Consider the following 22,036-nt stretch of genomic DNA (forward strand, 5'->3'; position numbering starts at 1 on the left):
ACTTGTTAAAGCACTGAAGCACTCCTCGTAGAAAAAATACTGCATTTACAAATTTATGTTTCAGGTAGGGATATTGTTAAAATGTTAAAAGAACTTAAAGTAACATCAGTAGCTGATTTCAACTGGATAGCTCAGTTACGTTATTATTGGAGGGATTTGATGGTTAGCGTTTGTATGATAACGACCGAGGTAATGTATGGATTTGAATATTTGGGAAACACTGGACGGCTAGTGGCTACACCATTAACTGATAGGTGCTACAGGTATGTACATATTAAAAGCAAGGAGTAAAAATTTAATTAGATCACATTTAAAATAATTCAGTGGCAGTTTATATATATTTTTTATTTGGAGCACATTTAAAAATATACTTTACGAACTATACTTAACATTATACAGTGTGGCGCACCGAAAACGAAACAGAGGCATTTACTGGCAGATGATTCCGTTTTTGAAAAAACGCTCGGACCCGTCGATTTTGTTTTCGAGGGGGACACAAAATTGGCATAAAATCACTTTAACATTTGCAGCCCCTTAAGCCCCTTAAGCCCCTTATTTGAAAGGTCTTTCAACTCCCTTTATAATGATGTAAAATTCATGTATTCAGTTCAGTAGTTTTGGAAATTTATTGATTTAAAGTTTAAAGTAGACTTTAATAGGTACATCAAATTAGTTTGTACTTCTTTTAGAAGAAATTTGAGTAAAAGCATTTTCTTGATAAGTAAATGCTTTTATTTACTACGCCCATGGTTTATTAATAATAAAAATAGCAATTGAAGTGTCCTTTGTGACAAAAAAAGTTGTTTCTTAAAGAAAGATAAGTAGAGAATGCCACGTACTTATTTTAAATAGGAAATAGTACATTAGTTTGGGATTGATTTGACCAATCTTTGTTGTTAAAATATCATTTATTGCTTTATACATAAATTAACCATGGTATATTCCACGGCAGAAAGGGTTGAAATTATTGAAATATTTTTCGGAAATAATCAGTGCGCTAATAGAACAGCACAAATTTTTAATGAGCGACATGAGAACAATAATGTGCACCGAAAATATGTTCTAGAACTTGTAGCTAAATTTCGGGAAACTGGATCAGTCGCCAATAAAAAACGTAATATTGAAAATCCTATAAGGAACGAAGCAACAGAAGTGGGGGTTTTAGGGCAAGTTATTGTAGATCCTACATTAAGTACCCGCAAATTGCAAACTTCGTGTGGTGTTAGTCGACGTACTATCCAACGGATTCTAAAGGCCCATAATTTTCATCCGTATAAAATTCACCTTGTACAAGAACTTAATGAAGACGATTTTGATAAGCGATTAGAATTTTGTGAAGTTATGAGTGAACGAATTACAAACGATGAACAATTTTTATTTAACATTTGCTTTTCCGACGAATGTTCCTTTTTTTAAATGGCGAAGTAAATCGTCATAATTGTCGATATTGGTCGGACTCTAATCCCAGAATTTACCATGAGGTACACACACAGCAGCCACAAAAATTAAATGTTTGGGCTGACATTTTTGGCGATCATTTGGTTGGTCTTTTTTTCTTACCTGGAAATTTGACTGGTGAAATGTATTTGGAATTACTGCAAAATGCCATAGATCCTGCGCTAACAGATATAATTGAAAATCAGAATGATGGTCGATACGTTGAGAATATGTTGATGTTCCAACAGGATGGTGCCCCACCACATTACGCATTAAGAGTTCGGCATTATTTAGATCAGACCTTTCCAGGTCAATGGATTGGTAGAAGAGGTGCCGTTGAATGGCCCCCAAGATCGCCAGATTTATCACCTTTGGATTTCTTTTTGTGGGGTTACTTAAAAAGCAAAATCTATGCTACTCAGCCAACATCCTTAGAAGATTTACGACAAAGAATTGTGAATGAGTGCCATCAAATTACTCCTCAAATATTGCAAAATGTCCGGCAACGTTTTCAGCAAAATCTTTATTATTGCATGGAAAGTAATGGTGGTCATTTTCAACATTTACTCGGCTGACAGGTCAGTTCATTTTTTATTTTTTAACAACTTTGCTGCTATGTATTGATCTCCTCTTACGATGATGTATTTAAACTTTAAATCAATAAATCTCCAAAACTACTGAATTGAAGTACATGAATTTTACATCATTGTAAAGGGAGTTGAAAGACCTTTTAAATGATGGATCATTCGACCCCCCTTTCCATTTAAGATTTTAGGGATGGTGCCACCCCCGCTTAGGGGGCTGCAAATGTTAATGTGATTTTATGCCAATTTTGTTTCCCCCTCGATAACAAAATCGACGGGTCCAAGCGTTTTTTTTAAAAAGGAATCATCTGCCAGTAAATGCATCTGTTTCGTTTTCGGTGCGCCACCCTGTATATTGTATGCTGCTATATCTAGTTACAGTATAATTATTTTTAAGTTCATAAGTTGAATATTTTATTTACAGAACTTTAATGGGTGCTCTAAAACTGAATCTTGGTGGTGCTCCTGAAGGTCCCGCAGGTACTGGTAAAACAGAAACATGCAAAGATTTAGCCAAAGCTGTTGCCAAGAAATGTGTAGTGTTCAACTGTTCGGATGGACTCGATTACAAAGCTTTAGGCAAATTTTTTAAGGTACAACACATAATATAATAATTATTTAGAACTAAAATAGGTTTCAAAAAAATTGATTTTTTTTTATTGGCTACCGCCATTGAGTCAATCACAAGTTTATTATAAATCTAAAAAGAAAAAATAAAACAATAAGAAAGAAATGAAAACAAATGTTTCCATAATAGTGATATGAGTGCAGTATTAAGGGTGTTAAGATAGGAGTAAAATATGGACACTTCTTTCTCGTCTAGGGACCCATCAAGACATTTCATTTAGACCCAACTAGAGTGGGTCGCAGATAGGAGGTAAATACAAATGAGGTAAAAAAAAGGTGAAGAATTATGGATAAAGTTTGGAAATTAATTTCACTTTTACAAATAAATTCCATTAACCTTTCACTACACGCGCGCGGACTGAGAGTCCGCGTTTGATTGAAATATAGAATTTCTAGCATACCTCTCACTATTTTCTTTAGACGCTTTGTAAGTGTTCATCCACTCGGTTGCTTTATGTAAGTCTAGACTAAGAAGTACGTTAACTTGTTTACAAATTATAAGCAAGTGCAGATTGAGAGTCCGCGCTCGTGTACTGGTGTAACTGACATAGGTTTTATGTTGGAGTATTTAATTAACAAATGGTAAGATCATATTTTTTCAACTTATGTTATTCTAGTTAGTATGTGAGCATATATTTCCATAATATTCATGTGTAAATTAATCTTTTTTCTGTATAATCTTACAATCAAAATCAATTTTTTTTATAAACAAATAATCTTTGCGAATAATTAGAAGATAACGCAATTTTTGAATAAGTTTATTTTTTTCCAGATGGTGTCTTACGAATTAGAGCAGAACCGCCTTCGAAAATTGATTTAGGAAGCATTATTAGATGATGAGGAAGAAGAGCCTTTCTATGATGATAATGATCAATAAGAAGAAGATTATGTAGAAGAAAGAAGTGATAATTCAGAGAGCGAACAAGATATTTCGGATATTAAATTGGAAGCATCTCCTGTCACAGAAGCATTTTTTAATGGCAAAAACAAATCGACTAAGTGGACAAAAAGATGCACCATCAAAGATTGTTAAAATCAGAAATGTTAATTGTCAAATGTCATTTTTCATTGCAACAATCCCGATAATGTAACCAGCAGAAGATTTTTTTTACAAAATCTAGCTAGACAATTAGTTGATAAGTCGCCTTCGTGCTCGTGTTACTCTTTCTTGTGTATCATCATCAATGAAATTAAGAATCACAGAAATGGTTGAATCTTAAGATTCACTATTGCCTCCAGCTGGTAATATTGGCCAACAAAGGGAACACTGCAGCTACTGCGACAGAAAAAAGAACCGTCCGGCCAAATATATGTTGTAACTGTGGAAAATATATGTGTTTACAACAGAAATAATTAATAAATAAGTGTTTGTAATAATTGTAGTTCATTTTATTTTATCAGAAGAATTTTTTAGTCTGTGTCATACTTGCTATTTCAATATGCGGACTCATAGTCCGCCGCCTGTACTGATGCAACTTTTTGAAGCGCGTGTACTGAAAGGTTAAGCAGTCATATATTGTTTAATATTTAGTGAAAGTAGGTAATATAAATTGTACAATGAAAATATCACATTGTTTTAAATTTTCTATCAGTTTATTTGTCTAAAAAGTATACAATAAGATATGGTTTAAATTCCCATCGTTTTGTTAATTTTGGCTGAACTTTAAAGTTAAAATATTAATTTTCGGTAAATGGAAAAGGTAACAAGCGTGTCCAAACTTAATTTTAATTATAGAGCTTATGCATCTACGCGGAACCGAATAACTTTTAAATCAGTACTCACTGCCCTTTTTTTTATCTTCTCTGATTCTCTTGTTGCGTATATTATTTTTATAATTACAATTAGCTAAATACTTGATTTTAGGGTTTAGCTCAAGCAGGCGCTTGGGCCTGTTTCGATGAGTTTAATCGAATTGAATTAGAAGTACTGTCTGTAGTAGCACAACAGATTTTAAGTATACAAATGGCGGTAGCTGCTAAACTTACAAAATTTGTCTTTGAAGGAACTGAAATTACGTTGGATCCAACATGTACAGTTTTTATTACTATGAATCCAGGGTAAGTAGATGAGTTTACTTGATTTTATTGTCATTTCTTTCCCTCTCTCTCTGTCTCATTCTATATATATATATATATATATATATATATATATATATATATATAATAGGTAGTTCACTCTGATAGTAGAGGGATTTCGGTCAAAAGTTGGAGAATAAAAGAAAGAATATCAGCTACTTCATCCTTTTATTGAAGACGTTTTGTATATGAATCTATAAACATTATCAGTTCATCTAAAATTAGTTAAATGGGCATACTACCATAGAAAAGAAAATTGCACAAGGTTTACCTTACAAAAGATATGTAGCTCAATAAGGTTTACTTACTGTCCTATTTTTGTCTTAAGAGTTTCGATCCAAAAAACTCAAATATAAAGTTTAACTATTCATTATGTGCCGTCTTTTACCGAAGGTTGGCGACAATCAGACGATAGGTTTCTCTGTTTTGTGCCGCATGTATTATGTTCGCAGCTTCTGGTATTTGAAACCATTCTCTCAAGTTTCTCAGCCAGGATTTCTTCTTTCTGCCCAAACCTCTTCTGCCTTCAATCTTGCCTTCCACGATAAGCTGTAGCAGACTATACTTATCATTACGGAACACATGGCCCAAGTATGACGCTTTCCTCCTTTTAACAGTTGTTAACAATTCAACCTCTTTACCCATTCGTCTTAATACCTCTGTGTTGGTCATTCTGTCTGTCCAAGGTATTTTCAGTATGCGTCGATACAGCCACATTTCTAGAGCCGCTAACTTTTTATAGTTGCTGCTGTTAACGTCCACCCTTCAACTCTGTAAAGTAGCCTAGAGAGTACGTAGCATTTCCTGTCGCGCCATCGGAGGTTAACGCTTAGGTGGCGGTTGCTTAAGAGCTTTCTCATTTTAATGAATTTGAATCTTCCTATTTCAATTCGGATCTTAATCTCTACTTCTGGGTCCCACTTATCATTTACTGTATATCCCAGATATTTAAATCGGTCGATATGTTGAATGTTCTTTTTACTAATCACCATAAATTTAGTTGTCTTTCTATTGATCTTCAGTCCAAATTGGTTGCTAGTTGTATTTACTCTATTTAGCATCATCTGTAAATCTTCGATGTTATCGGCCAGTACAACAGTAACATTTGCATATCGAAAATTACTTATTGGTACGCCATTCATCTTGATGCCCTCGTTGTACTCTTCCAGTGCCTCTAGAAGTATTTGTTCCATGTACAGGTCGAAAAGCAGTGGCGAAAGAATACAGCCCTGTCCAACCCCTCTCGAAATGGTTAGGTTTTCACTCACCATATGTCCATTTTTCATGTGGGCTGTTTGATTCCAATATAGATTTTTTATAATCTGGATGTCCTTAGTGTCAAGTCCTGTAAGATGTAATAGTTCTATGAATTTGTCATGTTTGATAGTATCGAATGCTTTCTCATAGTCGATAAAACAGGCGTAAACATGTTTCTGTTGATCCAGACATTTTTGAATCAAGACTTATATTGCAAAGAGCGGCTCTCGAGTTCCAAAACCGCATCTAAAACCGAACTGTGTTTTACTTATGCTGTTTAACTATAGAAATTATATTTTGATTCAAGATGTACTAACTTTTGAAATAATTATATACTTTGTTTTTAGATATGCAGGTCGTCAAGAGCTACCTGATAATTTAAAAGTACTTTTCAGAACAGTAGCAATGATGGTACCAGACTATGCAATGATCGGGGCGATATCTCTTTATTCTTATGGATTTGTTCAAGCAAATAGGTATGTCAGTTAATTTTATTAGTGAGTAGTTAAAAACTCTCTTATTTTCTCCTACATTAGATATAGAATGTTTCTTATATTTTAATCGTAACCTTCCACTACTCGCGCTCATGTAGAAGAGGTAAATACTCGCGATGGTTCTATCAGACTTGATACTCGATAATATTGGAAAAGTGTGAGATAATTCATTTATCATAGGTTTAGAAATTTAAAAATTGAAACGTGGAAAGTGAAAAGCGTTTTTCAAGCTGGCAACTGACATAATTTAGGAACAGAAATGGTCAGACTGAAAAATGATATTCTCGGAATTAGTTAGGTTAGATGGCCGGATAATTGTAAATGTCCCAAAAAGCAATGAGATTAGATACTATTCTAGAAGCGACTGTCACAAAGCCACCCAATCGGAGTCGGAATGTTGGTGGATAAAATTACCAATAATCAATCACGGCAAGAATTAAAATAAATGTAGTACAAGTCCATGCTCCTACAGTTCAAAGTAAAGACAAGAATATCGAAAAAATTTTACGGTCACATTGAACCCGTATTGATAAGATATGATTCTTCTTCTTCTTCTTAGTCGTTAACCTGATGCAGGTATCGTGATATCATAGCTAAATTTCCCAATGTTCCTCCACGTTTTTCTATCTTCTGCCATTCTAGCACATTCTGACAATGGAGCGCCAATGGTAGCAACAATATGGTCCGTGTATCGTGTGGGAGATCTACCTCTATTTCTTTTGCCTTCTACTTTTTCCTGGATGGTAAGTTTTTCAAGACCATTTCTTCGAAGTACATGTCCAAAATAGCTTATTATTTGTTCTGATATTTGTGTTCTTAGTCTTTTCTTTATGTTTAGCTGGTCCAGTATGGATTCATTTGTTCTTCGAGCCACCCATGGTATTCTCAGCATTCGTCTCCAGCAGTACGTCTCAAATACATCTATGTTCTTTTTATCTTTCTCAGTAAGGGTCCAGCATTCCGATGCATAAGTAAAAACTGGAAAAACTAGACTTCTTACTAGTCTCATTTTTGTATCGGTAGTTATTTCATGTCTTTTCCAAATTTTTGTCATAGCGCTTTTTGCGATTGCTGACCGCCGCTTTATTTCTTCAGTAAGCTTCCTTTGTTGGTTATTAATGAGCGATATTGTTTATCATGACCAGATGATTTTGATTGTTGTTAGCTCTGTCAATTATCATGATTCTCGTTTTATCTCTGTTTATTTTAAGGCCCATCGTTAAGCTTACATCTTTTATCCGTTGTAGCAGGTAAATCAATTCAGCTTCAGAACTAGCGAGGATAGTAGTATCATCTGCATATCTCAAGTTGCAAATCTTCTTCCCGCCAATGGTGATGCCACTAGAGACCGACCGAATGTGATTTTTTTGGCCGAAGCCGAAGCCGATGCCGAAGTTCGGCCTGTAGGTTACCTTCGGCCGAAGCCGAAGCCAAAGCCGAATATACCTATTATATGTTAAAAATTTAAATAATGTGCTTTATTTTTTTATTACCTGATAAGTGGTAAACAAAAATATGAAAGTATGAGATAAAAAGTCAAACACTTATACATTATTTGGTAATAGAAGCGATAATAAAAATAAATAACATTATAAAACATTAAAGTCGAATAATTTATAGTCAATAGTCTTTGTTTTGCCATTTAGGTATCTAGTCAAAACACCAGTAATCGTGAGTTTTAACAAATACAATAAAATTATTGAACTTTGATCAGATAAAAGGCATATATCGAGCACAGTTTAATTAAATCTTGCCCAAGTACTTTCGATCCCTAGATCATCTTCAGGGGCATCTGAAATAAGCCAAGAAACGTTTTTTTATAACCAAAGAAATTGATTAACTTCGATAAAAACTCGAAGTTTTATGGTTGAAAAAAGGTTTTTTATATGATTAACGTTTATAGACTTACTTCGTCAATTGTGGCCTATCCGGCAAGAACAAGATGTCATAAACATATAATTGTACATTACACTACACTACAAATAGACAAACAAACACTTTAAAATAATTTAAGGAAGGCTACATTGCTTGAAGAAGCCGGAGACAGAATGGCTCCTGATCTAACGGAAGTGTTGGGGTGACATGTGACAAATGACAACTTGGATGAGCAGTCACAATCATAGATATGTGATCTGCACCTTTTACAATTCTATGAAACTAAGTATTGACCAAAAGTCCAACTGACACTACTATAGGAGGTCACTGATGAAATATAAAATTATATAGAATATTTTTAAGTAGATTGAATAATCCAGATCTCACACTCAAACATGTCTGTAATAATGTCTCGAATCATTTATTCGAGCATTCAACCTTATATTTATTTAATAAAATTATTGTTATCAGAATTTTACTACGTGAGAAATATTCAAATGATGATCTTTGAGACATCTTGGCCTATTGTTAAAATTTATATCCTACCTAATACCTGAAATAAACGTTTGTAAAACGTTTTAGTTAAGGGTATAAAATAGGGTGTAAATATTATTCAAATTATCAAAGACTCGCCGAAGCATATTGTTCAGAGATTATTTCATTTCTATAGTATAGTAGTATAGTATACTGACAGAGCATTTTATTATTTCACCTTCGGCGAAACCTTCGGCTTTGTTTCGGCCGAAGCCGAATTTAGGCCGAAGGTTTAAATATTGGCCGAAGGTGGCCGAAGCCGATGCCGAAGCCGATTAATCGGTCGGTCTCTAGATGCCACCGTTCCAGTCCTCAGTAGCTTTCCGCATTATCCATTCACCATAGATGTTAAATAGAATTGGGCTTAGTATGCAGCCTTGTCTCACGCCCTTTGTGACCCTGAAACTATCGGTTAGTTCCCCATTTATTCTAACTCTGGCATAATTGTTATTGTACAGGCTTTTAATTAGCAGTATCAGATGATTGGGACTCCCATTTCAGACAAAACCTGCCACATTTTACTCCAGTTGACCAAATCGAAAGCTTTACTATAATCTAAGAAGCACAAATATGTTGTGATGTTGAATTCTCTGGATTTTTCTACAATCTGCCGTACGTTTAAAATTTGTTCTCTAGTACCACGTCCGGGGACGAAACCTGCTTGTTCCTCCGCAATGTTAGATAGTAAAAAGGGCTTTAACCTCTCGATAATTATGTGTAAGAGTATCTTACTGCAATGCGCAATTAGAGCAATTTGCGATAGTTGCTACATAAATCTTTCGCTCCCTTTTTATGTATGGGAATATATAGTGATTGTGTCCAGTCCTCAGGCCATTTACCTGTCTCCCACACTCTTTGACAAATTTGATGTATTATATCCACTCCAACGTCATCTAGGGCCCAAATCATTTCAATAGGTATGTTATCTGGACCGGCAGCTTTCTGACTTTTTTGCCTCATAGTTGCTGCTTCAACTTCACTTTTGAGTACGTCAGGTTCCGTCACAAAACTGGCATCTTCTTGTTGTGATGGCGCGTCTGTGCTTTCCTCCATGATCAGTCGTACACAGTATTCTTTCCATCTGTGTAAAATATCTTTTTTAGAAGTGAGTAGAGTTCCGTTATCATCTTTGATAGCAAGGTAGTTTGGTGTAAAGGAACGTGTTATCTGCTTTATTTTTTTAAACATGTCTCTGGTCTCAGTTTTGGTTTTATGCCCTCCATGCAGATTTTGTTCAAGTGTGTGTTCTTGTCCTTTTTGCAGAGTCGTTTTATTTGACCGTTCAGCGCTTTATAGGCCTCTTTATCACTTTCACTGTTCAGTCCTGAGGCTTTTAAGCACTTCCTCTCCTGTATTTTAGTCCACGTGGAGTCTGTTTTCCATTGTTTCCTTCTTTCTTCTCTATCACTCTTAATGTTTTTCGCAGCATTATGCAATATGGATTTTGTTTTTGTCCATATGCTATTTGAGGACTCTTCTGGATTTAATGATTGTTTGAGGTCACATAGCTTTTGCATTGCGGCTTTTGTACGGATCGTTATATCTTAGATGCCATTTAGTTGTTGTATTTCCTGTTTTTGGACTGTTTCTTAACTTCATGCGGAATTCAGCTGATAAAAATTGATGGTCGCTATTACAATCTTTTCCTGGATAGGTCTTAACAATTTTACAGCGCTCCTCCAACGGGTTTTTACCAGTATAAAATCTATCTGATTTCTGTATCTATTTCCAGGTGATATCCAAGTGTATAGTCGTCTTGGGTGATGTGAAAAGCCTGTATTAGTAACAAACAGGTTGTTGTCTATATAAAAGTGTAGCAAGCGTTCTCCTCTGTCATTTCTTTGGCCAAGTCCATATAATCCGACGGTCTCTCGCAAGAAATGATCTTCTGTAGTTACACCAATTTTAGCGTTGAAATCGCCTACGACTGCTGTGTACGATAAGATATGATAAGATATGTTAAAAACCATGAAATAATTATTATAATGGGTGATTTCAAAGTAAAAAGTAGGCAAAGAGAAATGCGAAGATTTGATTGGAGAATATGGATTTGGCGAGCGCAAGATGAAAGAGGAGAAAGGTTGGTCGAATTTGCCCAAGAAAAAGAAATGGTAATAATAAACACGTTATACAAGCATCCACCAAGAAGATTATTTACCTGGAAGTCACCTCAGGATACAGAGGATAAAATCGTAAGAAACCAGATAGACTACATATATTATGATAGAAAGAAGATACAGAAATTTTATCAAATCCGAAACTAACGTAGCTGTAGGTGCTAACGTAGCTTCTGATCACAACACAGTTGTTGCTAAATTCAGGTATAATCTAAAACAATCTAAATCGAGCCAAAATAGACATAACATCGATATGATATATTGAAATAAACAGGAAAACAAAATTTAATGTTAAAACTGCTAACAGAAAAAGGTCAGGATGCACACATCCAATAGAAGAACATAAAAGACACTATATTACAAATAATTAAAGATGAACTGAATAAAAAATGCCAGAAAAAGAAAATATTGGATAACCGACGAAAGACATATATGAAGTTATTGGAGAACAGAAGTATCATTAAAACTGTAGACAAAACAAGATATGCCAAAATACAAAAGAAAATAAGAAAAGAAGAGGAAAATTAGTTAAATGAGACAGGATGTGAAATAGAAAATCTACAAGAATTAAAGGACGTTTAGCATAAGTATGAATATTAGAGAAATCACCGGAAGCTACATACGCAGGCATGGAAATAAACTAATTGACGGCAATGAGCAGATAGCAGCAGACAATGAAACATAAATATCTGATCAATATCTGAAGAACCCGACAACGGTCCAATGATAATAAATGTAGAGGTACTATAGTCCGTCTAGAAAGTATCCGGAATTTTATATTTTTCCTAATTTTAATAGATTTCCTTTTTGTAACATTTTAAGACGAAAGAAATGCACCAAGTAGGTTGTGCCGATAGTAGGTTATGGACAAAATCGCATGACAACACCATCTGTCAAATATTGTTGTTTGTAAACAGACTTAAGATTTGTGAAATAATGTCGCAAGTAGAAAAAAGAAAAGTGGTGGAATATTTGTATAGAAAGGGTGTCCGAAACATTAAAAAATTAGTGCAATTGACTGAACTCGGAAAAAGTGCAGTGTATGAGACAATAAAGAGGATAAAAATGGCATAGATATGAGACATAGACCAGTTTCTGGTAGACCCGAAGATTCGCGGAAACTCCCTACAATGACACCTCTGCAAAGGCAACGAAGAATAGATTTTTGTCAGCGTTTTCAAGAAGATAATTTTAATAATGTCTTATGAAAGTTGTTTCCAGGTTGGAGCAAATCATGTAAAAGTCCTATCAAGAAAAAATGTTAGCGTTCAAATTTCCAATTGGGGAGCAATATCTCAGCGTGGTGCTACATGTCTCTGTATAGTTAATGGTAGTGTTGATAGTGCAAAATATTGTGACATCCCAAATGGTTTTCTTCTTGAAACGGCTCATGTTTTATATCCAGAGGGGTGGCGTTTTCAGCAAGATAATATATACTCAAGCTTGGATGCAAGAACACGAAGCAACAATTTCGTGGCCAGCAGCATCTCCAGATCTTAGCCCCATTGAAAACATATGGAGACTGAAGTGGAAAGAGCAGCGCCACGAAATAAAACAGGTTTGATTCGGTCAGTTTTACACCATTACCGAAAATTATGGACTTGGCCTACTTTCGGGTGTACCTGGACGTTTAGTTAAGTGTTTAGATTTAAATGGAGATTGTATAAGTAAATGAGATGAATTATTTGTTGAAATTTTATATTTCAAGTGATAGAAATAAATACTTTCTAGACGGACTATATATGCGCTCAAGAATATGAATATCTTAAGATCTGTCAGGTAATAAATACTTTATTACTTTGTTATCAGCATTAATTCGACCCTTCCTCGAATTATCCACAGAACACAAAGTACTTTCAGTATTCATTTGTATAAAAAATTATATTGTCCAACCACTTCATTGCCTGTTCGTAAATTTTTAGAAACAGTTAACGGAATTAATAGAGTTAATTCATCCAGAGACCTACGTGTTTGCAAGTGACTCATGGCCTTATTAAGTTTGGAGAAATAAGGGAAAATATCGTACTTTAAAAAAAAGTTAATGTAATTGAAGCTACATATGCAGGCATGGAAATAAACTAATTGACGCAACGAGCAGATAGCAGCAGACAATGAAACATAAATATCTGATCAATATCTGAAGAACCCGACAACGGTCCAATGGTAATAAATGTGGAGGTACTATATGCGCTCAAGAATATGAAAAACGGAAAGTCTCTTGGTCGTGGTCCTGGTCTTAGTAGGTTAGGTACATTTGACTTTATTTCCTTTCGTTCCACCGGAGTTCCTAACACAATTATCGTGGCAGTAATTTCGCATGCAAATGCTATAAACCACAGCATCTACAATTTTTTTTTAATACAAATAAGATTTTTCTGGAGAGCACATTTTTGCAATGTTTACTTTAACCTAACCTCGCCTATTTATAATATTTGTTATTATTTAATTGTTAAAAACAAAAAATTGTTTATTTTAGCTTATCGGAAAAAATCGTTCACACATATAAATTATGTTCAGAGCAGCTATCATCTCAAAATCATTATGACTACGGCATGCGTGCTGTCAAGTCTGTACTTCTTGCTGCTGGTGCCCTAAAAAGAGGATATCCCGATGTGTCTGAGCCACAAATTGTTTTAAGAGCCATTATTGATGTTAATTTACCCAAGTTTTTAGCACAGGTAAGAAGGCTACACATTATTTTTATATTTTTTTTTCTTTAAATGAAAAATTAAAAACTTTTCATTGAAATCTATAAAACTAATATAATACCACCAGTTGGTTAACATCTACATCTAGCATTTCTACCGTTGCCGGAAAAACAGAGACCTCCACACTACAGCATATGCGGATTTATCAGTCTTCTGAGCCCCAATATTTTTCTTTCTCCATATATGTTTTTCTCCGATGTATAACTGGGTAAATTAAAAAGAAATACAAATAAGGCCTCGAAACATTTTGGTTTCCGGAACATACAATATTATTGGTGAATTGATTAATATAATATCCGATATGCAATATTACCACTGTATCTTTATGCGGTAATCTGCAACACTTTGACACAGTATCCGTATACTATGAGCCTCTACTGAAGTAGATTTTATGCGAAATAAAAGTCCCAAATAGAATCGGGTAATTAGTTCTTCTTCTTCTTAACATGCCATACACCAAAGTGCGTAGGCGACTATCTCATTACTAGAATTCTGTTCTTGGCGGCGTGACACAGCTCGCCTGTATTGTGTATTCCTGTCCATTCTTTAATATTCCTTAACCAGGATAATTGTTTGCGGCCGGCTCCTCTCCTACCTTCGATCTTCCCTTGTAGGATTAACTGTGGTATTTTATATTTTGCTCCTCTCAATATGTGCCCAAGGTAACCAATCTTGCGTTTTTTAATTAATTCAAAGAGTTCTCTTTCCACGCCGGCTCTCTTAAGGACGTCATCGTTTCGAACTCTATCCACCCAAGGTATGCGCATCATTCTTCTCAATGATCACATTTCAAATGCTTCAAGTTTGTTGATAGATGTTTTTTTCAAAGTCCACGTTTTCATGCCATAAAGCAAGATGGACCATATGTAGCACTTGACCATTCTGTAGCGTATTTCGAAATTTAGGTTTTGATTACATAGGAGCGGTCTGAATTTCACAAAAGCTTGTCTTGCCATTTGTATTCGGGTTTTTATCTCTTGTTGTGGATCCGATTGGTCATTGATTGTGGTGCCAAGGTATTTAAAAGTTTTCACGCGTTTTATGCGATCGTCACCTATGCATATTATCGGGTTTTCTGAAGGGTTTCTGCTAATGACCATATATTTCGTTTTCAAAATGTTGATTTTGAGGCCATATTTTTTACCTATGCTATTCACCCTATCAAGTAATAACTGCTGATCTTCCAAATTATCAGTTATAATCACTGTGCCGTCCGCATAGCGTAGGTTGTTAATTGGTATGCCGTTCACCTTACTTAATGCCTAATTCCGTGTCTTCTAATGCTTCCGCAAGTATATTTTCAACATATAAATTAAAAAGCATCGGAGAGAGTATGCAGCCTTGGTCGGATTTCAAATTCATCCGTATATTGGTCTTGATCAATCCTCACCTTTGCCATTTGGTTCCAGTATAGATTCTGAATAATTCTGATCTCCTTCTGGTCAATGTTGGCCCTATGTAGTAGTTTCATCATTATATCATGTTTAATATTGTCAAATGCCTTCTCGTAGTCGATGAAGGTGAGGTAGACATCTTTTCGTTGATCTAAACTGTTTTGTATTAAGGTGTTCAAACATAAAATTGCCTCTCTTGTTCCTAGTCCTCCCTTAAAACCGAATTGTGTTAACCCGCTAAGTTCTTCTAGTATCTTGTACATTCTTGAGTGTAATATCCTAAGGAAGAGTTTCAGCAAGTGACTCATTAAACTGATTAAGCGGTGTTCATTGCATTTTGTGGCATTAGCTGTTTTTGGTATCATCACAAAGGATGACTGAAGCCATTCTCGCGGAATGTAACCAGTATCATAAATTATATTGAACAGCTTTACCAAGATTTCGATATTCTCCTCGTCTAGTAGTTTTATTGCTTCTATATTAATTTCATCTGGACTTGTTGCTTTATGCATCTTTGTGGTTCTAACTGCATATTCCATTTCACTTCGCATTATTGATGGCCCTGATAAGTTTTCGGAAGGAAGTTTGCGCGTTGGTTGTGTTGGTCTTTCGTTGTTGGGTAATTACTATGATATAAATTTTGTCAACTACAAAAAGTGGTTAGAAGAAACAATTGTTAAGTAATCTACCTCCCAACGAGTAGAATAAAGCACCAACATCCGCAAAAACAAAGAGTAGAATGAGAGATTGGCAAAAAGCTAGAAATATTAATTTTCCTGCTAACATGTTCAGATCAGACCTGTATGTCATTATAAAATAAAATTATATAAACCGAAATATGTAAAATTTGCTGTTGATTATATTATGTTAAAGGAGCTATTATTTGATGTTGGCATATAATCATATATTCTTTTTATGAATTTAGGTGAAGATTCTGATTCTTGTAAATATTTCCAAATATACAAAGAAATTAGTCAATATTTGTAGGAACTATGGCAACCCTGTCATTTAAACCAGAAATCCACCAGTTTGCGCGCAGCTCACGTCTATTGCTATCGTGGACGAACTGTAAAATATTGGATATTGAATATCTTAAAAAATATATTCAAACAGGCAGAAATTGAAATCTTTAATACAATTTTTATTTCTGGCTTTACTCTTTTATACATAAATATAAATTGTATTATCTAATAACAAAGGTGACAAATTTTAATTGTCCGTTTTTACTTACTACGATTTTTTTACACCCTTTTAGGATGTTCCCTTGTTCGAAGGAATTTATTCTGATTTGTTTCCTGGAATCGAAATTCCCAAATTTGAACGTGCCGAGCTCATTGAATGTTTAAAAAACGAAATTAATAAAAGAAATTTGCAACCTACACCATGGTTCGTAGATAAATGTATGCAGATATATGAAATGATTTTAGTCAGACACGGTCTGATGATCGTTGGCAGACCTATGGGTGGAAAAACTTCTGCATATCAGGTAAGTATTTTAAGAAGATTATAAATTTAGCAATAGTTATAGCCAGCCATTAATATTTTTCCCAATTGAGTTCGTGGATCTAGTTTTGTGTCCTCAAACTGCAAGCTTCTCAAAATCAATAAGAACCGATTGCGGCTTATAAAAGACGAAAAACACTGTAGATTGAACGGATAATGTTTTTTAATAGTTTTTCATTCGGTTAAATTTGAGAGTCCCCATATGAAAAAGCATACCTAGAAATCTTTTCATTTCCGTTACGTTGACATCATACAATGACCTCGCCTGGGCTCATCTCACATACTCCACAATTTTTGCGCTTCCTTTTTTTTGGATGTACATACATACCAGTCGCTTCTTTAGCAATTCTTTTTAAGTAATGATTGTAAACAACTAATTTTATGTATTTTTGAATGTCTTATATTTTTTAGAGCTTAGCAGGCGCTTTAGGTGCCCTTGCAAATGTGCCGAATGCTTCATTGAAAGAATATGATGTAATTTACAAAATACTAAATCCAAAGGCTTTGACTATGGGCCAGCTCTATGGACAATTTGACCCGGTATCACATGAATGGTCTGATGGAGTTTTGGCAACAACATTTAGGTAAATAAAGAAGTCTGTTTTTCTTGTTTGCGAAATCCTTTTGGCTCAAATATATGTATAGATAAGTCAAATAATTTATACAGTGTCTACTCAAGTTGGAACCATATTAGAAACTTTTTTATTATTAATTTTTCGAAAAAAAGTTGTTCTTCATAAAAAGCTCTGCATGGTCTAAAACCTAGGAAGCAACCATCAGATATCAAATTGTGTTAATCTTATACGAGGTATATAAAAAATATGAATTTCGCTCAAGAATAAAGTACATTTTTTACAATATCGAAAATTGTTAGGAATTGAAAACTGTTTTAATATGTAATTACATCCTTTTCAAATTATCGATACCGAGCATCATTTTTATTTATTACAAATATGATAACTCCTCCGCTCTCATAAAAAATGGTAATCAAATTTTCATAAAACAAAATTAAGAGGTTAATAACCTCTCAACTAGTTAATGTCTGCCTTGTAACACATTAGCGATGCATTTAACTATTAAGTATGTAGCAGTACCACACATTGCTGGTGTGGGAACGTAAAATTCTTCGAATGATATATGGCCCTTGCAGAGACAGCGTGACAAACGAATGGAGGGGCAGATACAGTAACGAGCTAGAGTCTCTATTCGGAAAAGAAAATCTAGTCAGATATATAAAGGCCAATAGATTCAGATGGGCAGGGCATGTGATACGCAGTAACGACAATCGCCTTATAAACAATGTGTTCTGGGAAAGGCCAGAGGGAAGAAGGTCTGTAGGGCGGCCTAAAAAAGGTGTAAATATGCAGTCAAAGAAGATCTAGAGAAAATGGGAGTGCGACAATGGGAATTACTGGCACAGGACCGACAAACATGGAAGGCAATAGTAAACGCGGCAAAGACTCACGAAGAGTTGTAGCGCCATTGATTAGATGTAAGGCAATACCTTGAGAATAGTTTTAATGGAAGAGTTATACATCAGGTTTTTGAAATTCCTGGGCTCGTCGGTCTCCGGATTTGATTCCACTCGATTTTTTTCGTGTGGGGTTACCTACAGAAAAAAACGTATGTTTAAAGGTCATTTACAGATATTGCTCATTTGAAAAGGGTAATTAAAGAATGTGTTCAGAGTATTACTCCGGCTATTGTTAGAAGGGTATTGAAAAACTTCCGTGACAAAACAGTTAGCTGTATTGAAAGAGAAGGCGGATATGTTCAGCTATTGGTACAGAAATTTTATTCTCATTTTAAATAAAATAGTTATAACAAACTATCGGACAAGACTTAACAGCAATGTTCTATATTTGTAAAAGACGTCCATCTCTGCCTTGTACTTTCTTTTTTATCATTTGCGCAACCTATGGTTCTCGCTGTTTTAGTGTAGTTAATCCGGGACTACATGCGTGTCGGTCGAAAGGACCTAGCCGTAATAAATTTTAAAATGACGCCACTTGTATAGTGGTGGTGGTACTGACCTACTGACCTTCCTGGCTTGCTCCAAGTGCTTTTGACCGTGTGCGTATACATAAGTATCAAAGATACTTGTGTTGCAGTTTCACAGTTTTAGATATTGGTGTGCTTTTTACAGTTAATAATACGGTAAGTGAACCCTGTATGTAGTTTTTTTGATAATATTTCTTAAGTCTAGTATTTTATTGTATAGTGTAGTATCACATGTATGGTGATTTGTAATGGTATTTTTTTATTTGCAGGTCATGTGTTCTTACGAGAAAGAAATAAAGCGTATTTTAGCCATACGGGCTGAAATTGAGAGCGACGATCAGATAGGTGGACCTCCTGACGACCTAGATGACGTTTTGGAAAACAATGATCACGACTTTAATTCAGAGCAATCAGAAGGAGAAGAGCTACCAAATTTTAACGAAATTCGGCAAGATTTAAATACTCGTCTGTGTTTTGTGGGAAGGGACAAAAAGACGTTTTGAAATAAATTTCCCGTGGCTGTTGAAAAAAAAAGACCCGGAGCAGAAACATAGTGACTCAATCTTCTAGAGTAATTGGAAAAGCAAAAACCATTATTGATGCTTGGCAATTGTTTTTTTCAGACTCCGTCATCAGCGAAATAGTTGAACACACAAATAAATATATATTCTAAAGCTTCGGACTAATTACAGTAGAGAAAGAGATGCTACCAGTACAAATAAGGAAGAAATTAAAGCACGTCTTATTGGTCTTATATATTTTGCTGGAGTCTTGCGGTCGTCACACCTACATTTGAGAGATCTGTGGGCACAGGATAAACCGGCGTAGAGATTTTTCGTCTTACAATGGTAATTAATCAATTTCAATTTTTGTTGCAAGAGTCGCTTTAACGATCTTGATGATAGTGAGGAACGGAAATAGTACGATAAGCTATCTCCTATAAGAGAAGTTTTGTATGGATTTGTTGAGCGATGCAAAGCCAATTATGTTCTAAGTGAATTTGTGACAATTGATGAAAGGCTTCAGTCATTTCGCGGCAAATGTGGATTTCAGCAATATATACCGAATAAACCTGCAAAGTATGGAATTAAAATATTAGCGCTTGTTGATTCTACGTCATATTACACCTTTAATCTAGAGGTGTATAATAGAACTCAACCAGATGGGCCCTATAAAGTTGACAATTGCGCCTCTTTTGTCGTACAAAGATTAATTAAACCAATTTCTGGAACTGGAAGAAATGTAAATTTTGATAATTGGTTTACGTCGTTACGTTAGCCTTCGTTTTGCTAAAAAACACAAACTAACTGTTACGGGCACAATTCGCAAAAATGAAAAAGAAATTCCTGATAGTTTTACCGCAAAGTTGAAGGAACATAAATTTACTTCGAGCATTTTTGGTTTCATCGAAGACATGACTTTGGTATCCTACAAGCCCAAGTAAAACAAAATAGTTATATTATTGTTAACAATGCATTACAAAGACGAGATTGATCCAGGAAGTGGCGATGCATACAAGCCAAATATATTACATTTTATTACAATGCAACAAAGGAAGAAAGGGTTAACAATGAACGTCAAGAAGACGAAATTCATGATTATTTCAAAAAAACAAAGATTGAATGCAAACCTGTACATTCACAATAACGAAATCGAACGGGTGCACAAATATAAATATTTGGGAACAAGCGTTAATAACAATAATGACATCCCAGAAGAAATAAAAACTAGAATTGGAAAGGCTCGAGCTGCTTTTGTTAATATGAAGGATATTCTGGGAAGTCATGACATTAACTTAAACCTAAAAATGAGATTGGTTAGATGCTACATTTTCTCGATACTGCTGTACGGAGTACAGACTTGGACTTTAAACAAGAGCAATACCGATAAACTAGATGCCTTCGAAATGTGGATATACAGAAGAATTTTAAAAATACCTTGGACAGACAAAATAACAAATAATGTAGTTCTTCGAAGAATGAACAAAGAACGGGAGCTGTTGATCACCATCAAGAGAAGAAAGTTGGAATATCTTGGTCATGTGATGAGAGGGAAAAAGTGCCGATTGCTCCAGTTAATTATCCAAGAAAAGATTCAGGATAAACGAAGCGTGGGGAGATGACGTATATCTTGGCTGCGCAATTTAAGAGACTGGTTCCAGTGCACATCTGACCAATTATTTAGAGCAACAGCTTCAAAGATACGAATAGTAATGATGATTGCCAAACTCCGTAGCGGAGAGGGCACTTGAAGAAGCATAACAAAGGGAGGTGTTGATATCGTTGATAAGCTTAAAGGAACTTACTCTGTGTCACAAAAAAGTTGCCGATGGTCTTTAATATTATTTTTTACCTCCTTGAATATATCTGGAATAAGCAGCCATATGGTTGACAATTTTGACAAAAATAACAATAATACTCATAGTACTCGCCGAAACTTTTTGAAATCATTAGCAATGATTACACCGCAACTTGAACGTCGTCGAGAAATGGTTATGTTACCAGTAACTATGAGAAGTCGTATAAAAAAAATATTGGACATCCCGGAGGTATCGACGCAACATAGCCAGTATGACGTTCCAGGTAGATGTCATTTTTGCTCGTCGAAAAAGAACAGAAAAACAAAGACCCTATGGGTACAGTGTCAAAAGTATATATGCCGAGAACATATTTCCCAGCTTTGTACTGAATGCTATAAAAGCCAACAATAAATGAAAAATTTTAACGTAAGTTTAAAATAAAAGATTTTTGGTTTATATTTAAGTTCTGCATGTTTTTTTATTAGTTAATACCAAAACCATGTATACAGTCGATTTTACCGTGCGCGTTAAAACGTAAGTTTTTTGGCGCGTGTAATATCGTATTAAATAAAAAGGCATACAGTGTAGACGGGACGTGATAGCATAATGAGAGATAATAAGAGAGATCATGTTGTTTGTCGGCAAGTCAATCAAGTCGGCTTTACCACTAAGATGCGCCAAAATGTTTCACATCAAAAATCTTTAATGCTATTCTTTTTCATATGTTTGTTGTAGGGAATATGCAAACAGTATAACCAGAGATCGCAAATGGATTCTGTTTGATGGTCCAGTGGATGCAGTATGGATTGAAAATATGAATACAGTTTTGGACGACAACAAAAAACTTTGCTTGATGTCGGGTGAAATTATTCAAGTAAGTTAAAACTAAAAAAAAAGAAAATAAATGACGTGTCACAATTAGCTCTACACAAGAACTTTTAAATAAAATATAATAAAATATAGTCTTCTTCAAGTGCCATTTCCGCGACAGAGGTCAGCAATCATCGAACTTTATGGACGGCTGCTCTGAAAAGTGTTGTGATATACATCGCTACCAGTCTCTTAGGTTATGCAGTCATGATATTCTACGTCTTCCTACGCTTCTCGTTCCTTGTATCTTTTCCTGCATA

General features: G+C 34.9%; 1 protein-coding gene across 3 annotated transcripts in view; it reads left to right on the top strand.

Moving 5' to 3' along the window:
- The window catches only part of Dnah3 (dynein heavy chain 3, axonemal), a 547,435-nt gene that overhangs the window by 459,751 nt on the left and 65,648 nt on the right, over positions 1-22,036 (top strand). For all 3 annotated transcript variants that reach the window (XM_072538195.1, XM_072538196.1, XM_072538197.1), the window contains 8 exons: positions 65-263; positions 2,446-2,614; positions 4,513-4,706; positions 6,329-6,457; positions 13,478-13,679; positions 16,359-16,589; positions 17,018-17,190; positions 21,642-21,780. In XM_072538195.1, the coding sequence (XP_072394296.1) occupies positions 65-263; positions 2,446-2,614; positions 4,513-4,706; positions 6,329-6,457; positions 13,478-13,679; positions 16,359-16,589; positions 17,018-17,190; positions 21,642-21,780 (1,436 nt within the window). The remainder of the gene's footprint in view (positions 1-64; positions 264-2,445; positions 2,615-4,512; positions 4,707-6,328; positions 6,458-13,477; positions 13,680-16,358; positions 16,590-17,017; positions 17,191-21,641; positions 21,781-22,036) is intronic.

Source organism: Diabrotica undecimpunctata, chromosome 7, assembly GCF_040954645.1.
Source record: "Diabrotica undecimpunctata isolate CICGRU chromosome 7, icDiaUnde3, whole genome shotgun sequence".
NCBI lineage: Eukaryota > Metazoa > Arthropoda > Insecta > Coleoptera > Chrysomelidae > Diabrotica > Diabrotica undecimpunctata.